General features: G+C 32.5%; 1 protein-coding gene across 1 annotated transcript in view; it reads left to right on the top strand.

Annotated features, from left to right (window-relative positions):
• Positions 1-12279, top strand: part of Smp_153820 (putative transcriptional regulator atrx homolog (X-linked nuclear protein-1)) — a gene marked incomplete at both ends in the record, with an annotated part of 28536 nt that overhangs the window by 12636 nt on the left and 3621 nt on the right. Inside the window, 7 exons of the mRNA XM_018796945.1 lie at positions 1076-1208; positions 2508-2845; positions 3921-4173; positions 6624-6799; positions 8750-9031; positions 10049-10555; positions 11368-11787. Of these exons, the coding sequence (XP_018652035.1) occupies positions 1076-1208; positions 2508-2845; positions 3921-4173; positions 6624-6799; positions 8750-9031; positions 10049-10555; positions 11368-11787 (2109 nt within the window). The remainder of the gene's footprint in view (positions 1-1075; positions 1209-2507; positions 2846-3920; positions 4174-6623; positions 6800-8749; positions 9032-10048; positions 10556-11367; positions 11788-12279) is intronic.

Here is a 12279-nt window from a genome sequence, read left to right as displayed (position 1 = left end):
TATTATTGAGGGTATTCTAGACACTATATTAATTAAACTGATACTTCTGTCATTGTCACAAGAGGATTTTTGTCTGGGCGATCAGAGATCGCGATTAGTGAGATTGGATTACATTCCGTTCCCAGATTTTAGTTAAGATTTCAGTTAATCTAACTCCTGAAACTGGTAATAATAAGTTTATATTATAACTTAACAGCAACTAGAGAGCTATTGAAAATCTGAGGTTAGTAGATAGTTGTTTTAGTATTAACTTGAAACTCCTCACTTGTACATACCTACAATCCCACGCAGAATCGAATTTAAAACCTTCATGTTCCTCGAAAAGAGCAGTACGTTCAGTGTATTTCATTGGAACTCAATAGTCTGTATATTTTGAGCTTCAGTCAATTTACGATGTACTGCCACAGTTATCCAGTTTCATCGGTAGGACCATTTTCACTTCTAACGTATTCGAATATTGTTATTGATGACTTCTCACTAGAACATCAATCATCCATATCAAAACCAGTCGTTTTTTATTACACGTTCGGTATTTAGACAGGTAATTTAATTGAATTCGTTGATTTTTCAACTGTTTCCAGTTCATAATTTAGATTCTCAGCGCTCTTCAGATCTGGAAACAGTGAGGAAATACCTATTTTAGAATGTATTAAGACAGTTTTATCGCAATCACTCATGGATACAGAAGTATGATCTACTGATGGAGCGATTTACAGATTCTGGAGAAAAGAATGTTTAATTATTGTAACTTCTTGCTAGATAGGTATCCATGTTGCATGTTTAGTTCGTATCTTCGTCTTTTCCGCAAAAATTTCAGTTTGAACGGTTTCACGATCTACGAAAGAAAAAAAATTACTAAACACCAGGCTTCATCGATTAATTGGAAACTTCTTAACTTAAGATGTATCACAGTTGTTATCATACTTAAATACTGTTTCATCATCATTTTGTTCATACAAAGTGAATGTCTTTTATGCAGTATTTGATATCGCTCCATGTCTTTTTTGTATGATAATTCGTGACTTTGTTTAGTATTGTAGAAATTAAGAACCTTACAATTTTTTCTCTTCGCTAGTATAATGAGTTCATTGTTCAAGATGGTGAAGGGATAAACGCAGTTACAACCAAATTGACTTTAGATCCAGGTGATCCAGTTATTGAAGTTCATCCAGATATAGTGAAATATTTGAAACCACATCAAGTTGAAGGTATGCTCTGTTTTCTGTATTTACATATTTTTCCCTCGTTATCATAACATTTCTTGTTGTAGCTTTGTTGACAGGAATGCATCTATATCAGGTTTCCTAAAGCCTGATACAGCTGTAAAAATTCTAATTAAATATTTTGATTCGGTTCTATGAGCTCTACTTTTGATGGACAAACATTTAGTTAGCTATCAGATAAACTCGTAGTCTGTTGCATTTGATGTAACTGCTTGTTATAATCGTTTTTGGATCGTATAATTAACTTGAATTATGCACATGAACCTCTCCTATTCTAAATAAATATCATGTCTAAGTGATGTAACTATTGTTGCAATGAAATATATTCAGTATCTTCTGTTGATGCTAACATCGGTTCATTATTTTTGTAGATTCCAACTACTAACTCTCGTTGCCATAGTCTGTACCTATCTACAATCCAATTTAGCCGTGTGCACTCCTAGCGCTTGATCAACCTAATTAATTATGCAAAGAGTTTAGCAAGTCGTATTGTCAAAAGTCACAATAATAATACTTTCGACACAGGTTTTTGTAGATAACCAGACTAACCTAGATAAAGAAATGAAAGGGATGACCTTTCGTCGGTGAATAATTCACTGTGAATAGACCACCTAAACTTGCTTCTCATGTACTGTTAGACCTTGCATTATATTATGGAATCCGTTTGATTGAAATTACCATATTTGGTGTGCAATTATTAACTCATCGCTGGATTGAAATTCGGAGTTTTCCCTGCTATGATAGGGTGTAGTAATTTAAAGTTTAAAGTTTATTTCAGGACTCAAGAATCTGCATTTGAAACTCACTATTTCTGAAGAGTGAAAACTGGTATGTAGTTCTGAGATAGAAGTACTTGCCGACTGTGGGATCCTCTAGAGTCGACCTGCAGGCATGCAAGCTTGAGTATTCTGAGGTTATGATGGGTTGTTTACATACCATGATTCTAGATCTCATGCTTAATGTATTATGTAACATCATTGGTTTAGTACTTAATGATTTAATCAGACTTTTTCCAGTCAAAACTACTTTCTGCTGTGACGTGAAGGATCATAATAGTTCTAAGGGATTCTAAGCAGTTGTTTTATTTTGTTTTTTAAGACTAAATATTATTGATGCTTTCGAAAGGGTAAACTTCCAGCTTTTAATTTCAAGCATCACTATTAATCTATGGTACACTATTAATTCATTAAAATTTTATTACGATTATCGTGATAAACTCTATCGTTATTATCTTTTTATTATTTCAAAGTATGTTTTTCTTCTTTGCAAAAAATCTAATTCTAGCTGTTCGCTTCCTATGGGATTGTACTATTGAATCTGTGGAGCATCAAACGTCTCAAGGTGAACCATCACCTTCTACAGGAAGTGGTGCAATTCTCGCCCATTGCATGGGTTTAGGCAAAACGCTATCCGTGATTTCGTTCTTGCATACACTATTAAGATATCCGGAACATGTACATATTCGTACATGTTTAATTATATGTCCAGTGAATACTCTGCTCAATTGGAAACATGAATGGGATATATGGTTGCCTGAAGCTGAGCCAGTCGATGTGTTTGAATTGGCATCAAAGAACAGTAACAGACTCAAACTGGATATTGTTAAACATTGGCATAAAAGTGTAAGCTTATTAATACAGTAATATCGTGTTGTTTAAATTTAATTTTGGAAAAAATAGTTTCTTTTAATTCCATCCATACTGATAACAAGTTATGTTTATTTGAAGTGGCATTGAAATTCAAGACCATAGGGAGATAAAGAATATATGTATTTCAGTAATTTACGTTCCACGCAACATCTACAACTGTCGGTCACAATTATTGCGCGGACCCATCCACTAAGCGTAGTTTTCCACTCAACTCATTCCATTATTCAATGAATTCATGAACTGATACCATTCCTGGATTTGACCACCCACAGTTTTACACCAACAATATCGTGTTGCGTTTGGCGATGATTTAGCGCGGTTGACTTATGTCCCAACCACCTCAGTCGATCAATGGTTCAGAAATTCATCAGCCGATTATCGTCCTTATTCACATTATTGAATATCTCTTCTCCTAAATATTCCCTCTTATAGACAATTTATTCAACACTGAAAGAAAACAGCTTTTGCTTATTACTCCAATTTCTCTACTTAGTTGCGGTGTTTTATTCCATTTTTATCGTACGATAAAAACTGTTCATTAAGTCTATAAGCTACCAGGTGTAGAAAATGTTATTATGTTACGACTTCGTCTATTACGTTATCTAAGTTAACCGACTAACGTTTTTGTGATCCTAGTATATGGAATAAAAGCTCAATCGACTCGTTAAAATACTGAACTAATATATTTACACAAATTGATTGTGTTGTATCCTTATCCGATTGAGCCTCAATAATCCCATCTACTAATTGAATGTGTAAATATATGCATCGAAGAGTTGGAGCGATTATTTATCTACAAAATAATATTATCTATGGTTTACTTATCAGTTCAGAAATGATTTATAATTAGGGGAAAAATAGGTCATAAAGCAACAATCACTTATAATTATTCCTTTCAATCTGTCGTAGCAGCTATATATTCGTTCTATGCGCACCCACTGATAGTGGTCAACCTTCGTGAATTAATCTTCAAATCATTTTATATTTCACATCGTTGTTGATTTCCTAATTATTTGCATTGCATTTGCCTTTTTTCTTATTATTATAGGGTGGCGTCCTTTTAATTGGTTATGATATGTTTCGTAATTTTATTATGACATTAATGAAGCGAACAAGAAGTAAAGATGTTAGAAACACAATATCCTCAGCTCTCTTAGATCCAGGTCCAGATATTGTTGTCTGTGATGAAGGACATTTGATGAAAAATTCGAAATCCCATATAACTAAGGCTGTATCACAAATTCGTACCATGAAACGTGTTGTACTGACTGGAACACCTTTACAAAATAATCTCAATGAATGTAAGTTCATTTATTTTGTCGGTGTCTTTTTCCATTCATTTTTTACCAGCTTATTTGTCATAACAATCTCGTCCAAAGCTATAGTGGTTTTAAGATGGAGGCTTTGTTGAAAGGTAAAGGAAATTAAGATGTTTTGTAAAGTAAGAACGACAAGCACTGTTGGGATGGAGTCAATTTATTTTATCATGTATACTCTAAATCTTCCATACATGCAGGGATTTTTATAAATGAATGGAATATTTTACACTTGTATCCATGTTTAGTTTCTACTCACTCATAAACTTATATTCAATTAGGAACCTTTCAACGAAAGCAATTTTCAGATTGACTCATAAAAGTATGTTATACGCTTTTCTGATATTGATTTGGCCACACTAAAACTGAAAGTCTTGTCTTTAGTCTTTAACTTTGTTGTCCCACGTAGTAATTTGGCTTAAAAAGACGGAATCCCAGTTTGAAAACTTGCACAATTACCTATCTGATTTGAAACCTATCTCTAAAGGCAACAAAGGTTGTCTCAAAACTAGGCCTGTGGACTTGGCTAAGTAATGTACCGTCGCACCAGGAACTCCCGTATGTTGTCTATCAAAAGATCTGAAAATTCGTAAATGGATTGATACAAAATGATCGAATAGTCCTCTCAAGACCCACTAAAGGATCCGATCTCATTATTCCAAATAAATATGAATGTCTTTCGGAAATGCATAAATTATTAAATGATACTATGTATTTTAGTATAGATAGACAGAACAAAAACATGATATCGCTAACTGAGAAAACAGTTAGTCGAATTCTCAGTCAACTTCTGTAAAAGAAAGTAATAGATGAGTCGAATTATGATTCGTTTAAAACTAAGAGGGTCTTTCTGGCGTTCCACGGTTTATCTAAGCTTCATAAAGTTAGTAATCCTCTGAGGTTTATCAAAGTGGTGAATAACTAATAATATCATAAGCTCGCTCAATGACTTGCCCAGTTGTTTCAGCCTATAAGGAAAAAGCTGTTTGTACACCATTTTAAGGACGGTCTCGACTTTGTTAATTGAACTGATGTTATAAACCTAACCAAGAAGTGTATGATTTCTTTAAATGTAGCGTTTTTGCTTAAGAATATCCCACTAGAAGAGACTACTGACATTTTTTGCGACCGCGCTGACAAGATTTACTTTTCAAAAAAGATACTGAAAGGATTACTATTATGCGCAAAAATGTGTAGTTTCAATTTAATGGAAAGTATTATCGGGAAACAGACTTTGCTACTGATCTGTATATTCTCTAGTAATTTCCTAGCACAATTAGTGAACATTAAAACAAACGATGCAATAAAACAAACATCTATATATTTGAGATACGTTGATAACAATTTCATCCCATACAATAACAGTGACCGCAGTAATCGTCCACTTAGATCCTTTAGTTTTTACTCACCTGTATCTAAAGTGAATTTCTTAAACGTAATCATAGTCAGAAATGAAAACAGTACAGTTTCACGTGTTATTTACATTTCAATAACTTTTGTTTAATCTCCTATAAAAGGTTTCAGGAAAACCAGTATCTTGTCGACAATGGACTGAAAGTTATGTGAAGAAACATAATCGAAAATGGCTATCCCATAAAATTCATAAATCGAAATCTTAAGCCGACAAATGAAATGTCTCAGGAAGCCAATAATTGTAAAAAGAATGTGTTTGTCAAACTTCTGTTTGAAGGGGATGATTTTATTGTACAGAATAAATGTCGATTTAGGGTAATCAGTTGTGCTAACCTTGGTATCAAATATTTAGCGAAAAGCCTACGTAGAACAACTAACTTGGATAATCGACCTCTTCTAGTTACTTCCAGCTGTATCTACCTATTAACCTGTACTTGCACTAGATCATACGTTAAAAAAACAAATAGAGTACTATCGAGAAGAATCTCCTGATGCTACTCTCCCAGTAATGAATAGACAAAATTTTGACAGACTTCTACGTCATACAGTAACAGTTACTATCCCTTCCCTTAACCTCGATTACTATGTACAAAAGAACTTGTAGTTCACTTGATACTGCTGCTATGACTGTTTCACTGATAGCCTTCTATTCTTTGTTTCCTTCGTTTCTAAAATACTTAAGATTCCCCTTATTTGTTGGTTTTCGTTTTCATTTAATCACAACGGTACTTTCATTATCCATTTTGGTAATTTCATTCCTAATTTGTGGTTATTACAGCTACTCTTATTATTTTAACATTATTCAGTTGGATGGTTTACCCTTTATCTACTTAGTCTTCCCTTTTTTTCATCATCTCTAAAAATGTTATTATCACTAGTCACACTTCACCATTTTTTGGTAATTAGTATCATTTTCACTATTTAGCACATGTTTCTTGTACTCAATTACGTCATATTATCTGTCTCGCTTAATTCATTCACTTATAAATTGAACTTGTTTTATTTTATTTCGTTTTAATTAGATCATACAATGGTTGACTTTGTCAAACCGAATTTATTAGGAACTCTTAAAGAATTCAATAATCGTTTTGGTAATCCAATAAAAAATGGGCAACATTCAAATTCAACACCAAGAGATGTAAATATAATGAAGAAAAGAGCCCATATTTTATATAAAACACTAGATGGTTGTGTTCAGGTATTATTTTATTATTATTATTATTACTATTATTATTATTATTATTATTAATACTTCACATATCTGTAATTACATAACTATCCAATGTTTTGAAATACGGGTGTATGTGCATATTATTGTAGCACATGAAAATATGTTAACCTTCTAATGATCAATACTACGTTGAATATATTGAGAAAAGAGTTGTTAGAATAAATAAAATAAGGGAATAGAATTTCTTATTTGTTTTTGTCATTACAAATCAATGAATAATTATAATAAACTGAAGTGATCATGCACATGAATAAATGCAGTTCAAGACAACCACTGTTGCGGAAGCCTCTACTTCAGTAGGCCTTAACGTACACAGGGAAAAAAACAAGATCCTCAAATACAACACGGAGAACACCAACCCAATCACACTTAATGGAAAAGCTTTGAAAGATGCGGAAACTTTCACGTACCTGGGAAGCATCATCGATGAAGAAAGAGGATCCGATGCAGACGTAAAGGCGAGGATTGGCAACGTAAGGGCTGTATTTCTACAATTTAAGAATATATGGGACTCAAAACAACTCTCAACTAATTTCAAAATGAGAATCTTCAATACGAACTTGGAGAACTACTACAACCACCATCAAAAATATACAAGTATTTATAAACAATTGTCTACGTAAGATACTGAATATCCGTTGACCGGATACCATCAGCAACAGACTACTATGAGAAAGAACAAGCCAACTTCCAGCTGAGGAGGAAATTGGGAAAAGATTCAAAGTGAATCGGATATATATTGTAGAAATCATGAAACTGCATCACGAGGCAAGTCCTAGCTTGAAATCCTGAAGTGAAACGGAGAAGATGAAGGCCAACAAACACACTGCGTTGTGAATTGGAAGCAGACATAAAGAGAAGGTATAGCGAAAGGAAAGAACTGGAAAGGAGTGTCGAGGACAGATTTAGATGGCAAATGGTTGTCGCCAGCCCATGCTCCTCCATGAGAGGTAACAGACGTAGGTAAGCAAGTATACTTGTCTATAATTTATTGAAATTAATCAATTATTTAATTCAGTGAATCTGCTCAAATGACAATTAAATCGTTATAATGATCTCATTTTTTTAACTGGTCAATATTAACTGACAAAGTTATTCTGAACTGTGTGTCAGTACTGATATTTTGAAAGAATTCCAACATTAAATTCAAAAAAGAACTTATTCTTCATTATAAATTGTAAGTTAACACCATGTCATAACAATATTTGAAACAACAATTTGAAATTGTCAACTTTCTCAAAAAGTGTTCAATATAATCATAAGTGAAATCTATTGATAGGTTGATAACCATGAAGTACGTATTATACTTGGAATTCTTGACGTATACAGTTATGTTTCTTGTTCAGTTATTCTTATTAAATAAATTGAAATATTCATCAGTTAACTTTATTTGTCAGAAGGGGGTTTTGTGAAGATTTTAGTAATTTCATATAGTTGAGATGATGAGTCAGTTGAAGCTAGACCACCATCGAAAACCTGGAAGCACTAGAAAGCCGCTTCGTCCTATTGTGGGACTCCTCAGCAGTGCGCATCCACGATCCCGCCTCGCGAGAGTCGAACCCAGGACCTACCAGTCTCGCGCCAGAGCACTTAGCCGATAGACCATTGAGCCAGCATCCAACGGTGTTAATGTCTATGTTTGACCAATCCACGAAATTGAGAAACCATTCACCAATGTCTTCAGCAAGTTAATATCTCCTAACAGACCTGGTCGAACTCTACTGGTTACTGCTTCTCACTAGAACTCCATAAAGTACCTCATGGAGTCAGTCACTAGTGAGCATATGATTTTATTTGTGTTGACAAAATCTTATAGACCTTTTCTTTTTCGACTTACATTATTTTTTTGAAAAAAGAAAGTTATTTATTCATGAATTCTTTTCTTTTTATTTCTTTTTTTCTAATTCTTGTATATAGCGTAAAGATTATAGTGTATTGACGAAATATTTACCACCAAGATATGAATATGTAATTATGTGTAGATTAACTAAAGTACAACAAGAATTATATAGATATTTTTTAGAAAATCACAGTAATTTAAATTCAAATAATACCTTATCAAATAATAATAATAATACTTCCACTAATCAAGATGAAACAAATCATCGAAAGAAATTATTTATGATTCAACAAATTTTATATCGTATCTCCACACATCCACATGCATTAAGAATACATGAAACAAAAGAAGCTCGTAAAGTAAGTTAATAATTGATAAATAGTGCAAACATTTCATTTATTCATCAGTATGATATGTATATTTTTAAATTGATTATTCATTTTTGTATTAGTTCATATGTAAATATATGCACTGATTGATTGGCGTAAATTTTGAATAATTTTTGGTAAATCTCTACTCTGAGGTTCATCTATGTGCGAAAAATCAACTGTATTTGCACGTTTCTGAATCATCTTGACCTCCTAGAAACTTCTGAAAAGATACCAAATATAGTAACGAGATAGCTAATTATTCAATCAAAATATGAAACAATCCTCTATTTTTCTAGGTATTGCTGATAGACATGTTATTCAGTACTGATTGGATAAAACATATTCAACCTTCTCTGAGCTTCTGGAGACTTTATTGAAGGATATTTGTGAGCTGTCAGAAGTTTTATTTCATGAACATTACTTAGACTAAATGATAGGAAGAGATTCTACTTTTGGAAAACTCTTTTGAGTATTATCGTTTATGTTTAATTTATATTCTGAGACTTTGCAGTGTGTATAACAAATTATGTCACTTCTCCTGGGATCTGTGGTTTTGGTAAATTGATTCTGAGCTGTCTTTATGATTTTTTTTCGTAAAGTTAGCAATAATTTTCAATCTAAAAATTTGTTATATTGTGCGGAATGAAAACACGGGTGAGCACAACCAACTATGTTTTAGCATAAATTACAACGTTACTTCGTAAAATACAAAATCCATATTATGATACTCTATTTGCAAAATGTTCTTTATTTATCTCGGGCTTCATTGTTCCTGGATTTCCACACCAGTTGCTTTTTATTTCTGTTCTTCTCTTCTTGATCTTCTCAATCTTCTGCTATTAGATATTCTATACCTTACAATATATACTACTTATGTCGATATAAGTAGCCCACACTACATATATATGTATGTATAATTTCGAAACCTATAGGTCTTCATTTATAGCATTTATGAACTGAATAAATTTATAATTTTGATGATTACTGTTTTATCTTATCATCTAGATGCTCCTTATGGATGAGGATAGTTTTATTGACGATTCAGCGAATTCATCAGAAGAATCTTCAGATGATTCAACGTCTTCAGACGACAGTGATGAGAATGCCAACAGAAAAAATGACGAGATCGATGTAGATATTGAAAGTAGAAAGTCTTTAAATATTACTAATTCAAATAATAACAATGATAATAATACTGTTAGACCACGTCGGGGACATCGTCCAATGACTCGTCAAGAATCAAGAAATCATACTGTTATTATTGATTCTGAAGATGATTCAGAAAGTGTTATTGATGTTGGTGAGTGTCAAAAACCGTGGTGGTATATGTTTTACAAAGATGAATATGATTGGCAGATTGATGTAGGTGCTAAAATGGATGTTTTGTTCAATATACTGAAACGATGCTCAGATATTGGTGACAAAGTGATTATGTTTTCTCATAGTTTGATATCATTGGATTTAGTTGAAAGATTTTTAGCAGAGATAAATCGTCAGTGGTCTGTCTATCAGGTAAGATATCTGTTTTATTTTAATTACTTTGTGGTTGAGGGATTTATGTGATGTCTGTGAAACGTGTGTATCGTGGCAGAAAATTTTTTGTTTTCAGTTGATTACTTAACTTTACGTACTACACAATGCCAAAAGAACGTGAAGGATGATTGTTCAATATTTTTCGGAAGCTAAAAGGTATATCGTTCGGTTCATTTATGACTGAATTCTATCAAAAGAGTATTGTTGTCTTTTTTCTGCAAAAGTTTTGTGCTTGATTAACTAAAAATGATTCACAAATCCATTGAGCGACTTATTTCCGTTGGGTTATATTAGTCATCCATTCCCAGCTTTGTTAAATCAGCGTTTCGCTAAACAAGATATGGATCAGTGCTCGAAATGTTGTTATATTTTGTACTTATTACATCACCAAGTATCTTTTGTAGTTACGTGTGAGTCCAGTTATCAATCCTTATCAGTAAACTAGTCTAACCATTTAATTAGATATTTGCTCGTATCAAATCTGGTGTATGTTGATTGACTTCAAGGGAATCACGTAACTCACTATGGTTGATGGTCTTCCGAATTTGTTGTAACAAGTCAATACAATGAACCTCCTTTTTCTATTTTATTAAAGAAGGGTTTCTAATTTGTGAGATGAAATTTTTCTAAGATATGCACAAGTAATTATTGTGTTATGCAATATTGAAAATATATGAATAAGAGAGATTATATATATATATATATATATGACTGCAAAATGTTCATCCCTTTTATTGTACTTCACCATAGTTCAATCTCTAGCTAATCAATTAAATAAAACTTTTTTTAAGGATCAAATGTCAAATGAAAAAGGTGATGAGAATGTAGAATCTTCACAAAATCCAGAAGTTTTAAATCGCCCAGATTTATCAGCATATTTTTCTGATATTGGACATAATACATGGATACGTGGCTTAGACTATGAACGAATGGATGGCAGTATGAATGTAAATGTACGAAAAGATTTGCAGACACGTTTCAATTCTACTAGTAATACACGTTTACGACTGTTTATCATATCTACTAAAGCTGGTGGATTGGGTATCAATTTGGTCTCTGCAAATCGTCTTATTCTTCTTGATGCATCATGGAATCCAAGTCATGATATTCAGTCAATATTTAGAAGCTATCGTTTCGGTCAAAGTAAACCTGTTTATATTTATCGTCTTATTGCAAAAGGGACAATTGAAGAGAAAATTTATGATCGACAGGTACACAGTAAAAAGTTTTTCACTTTATTTAATATCTATCATCTAAAATATAGTTATACTACTACTGATATTGATTAGGAGTAAAACTTCGAGTTTCACAAAAAAATCATCCTACTTATCTAGAATTTCTAGTGATAACTTTAAAAAGCACATATATCTGAAAAAGGACCAAACCACCTAATGCATCAAAAGATCTGTTTCTGAGTACTTCGTTTTGCAATTACTGACTTAATATTTTTACGTTTAAAACATATGATCAAGCTATTCAGTTTAAGAATTCTCCCTTTTCTCATTATATGTTAAATCTTGTCGAGGATGCAGACCAAATAATTGAGTTCATGGGTAAAATCTAAAGTAAAAACAAAGGAATTGTCTATTATTGATGATAACATGAGTAATGTATTTTAAACACTTCATTTAACGAGGTATATAAGGCGTTTTCACGTGTTAAAGAGCATATGATAGAAACTCAGTATTTATCTATTCTTGAGA

The sequence above is a fragment of the Schistosoma mansoni genome, chromosome 4 (genome assembly GCF_000237925.1).
Source record: "Schistosoma mansoni strain Puerto Rico chromosome 4, complete genome".
In the NCBI taxonomy this organism is placed as follows: Eukaryota; Metazoa; Platyhelminthes; class Trematoda; order Strigeidida; family Schistosomatidae; genus Schistosoma; species Schistosoma mansoni.
Note: the sequence above shows the minus strand (reverse complement) of the source record. Positions and strands in the feature narration are given on the sequence as shown.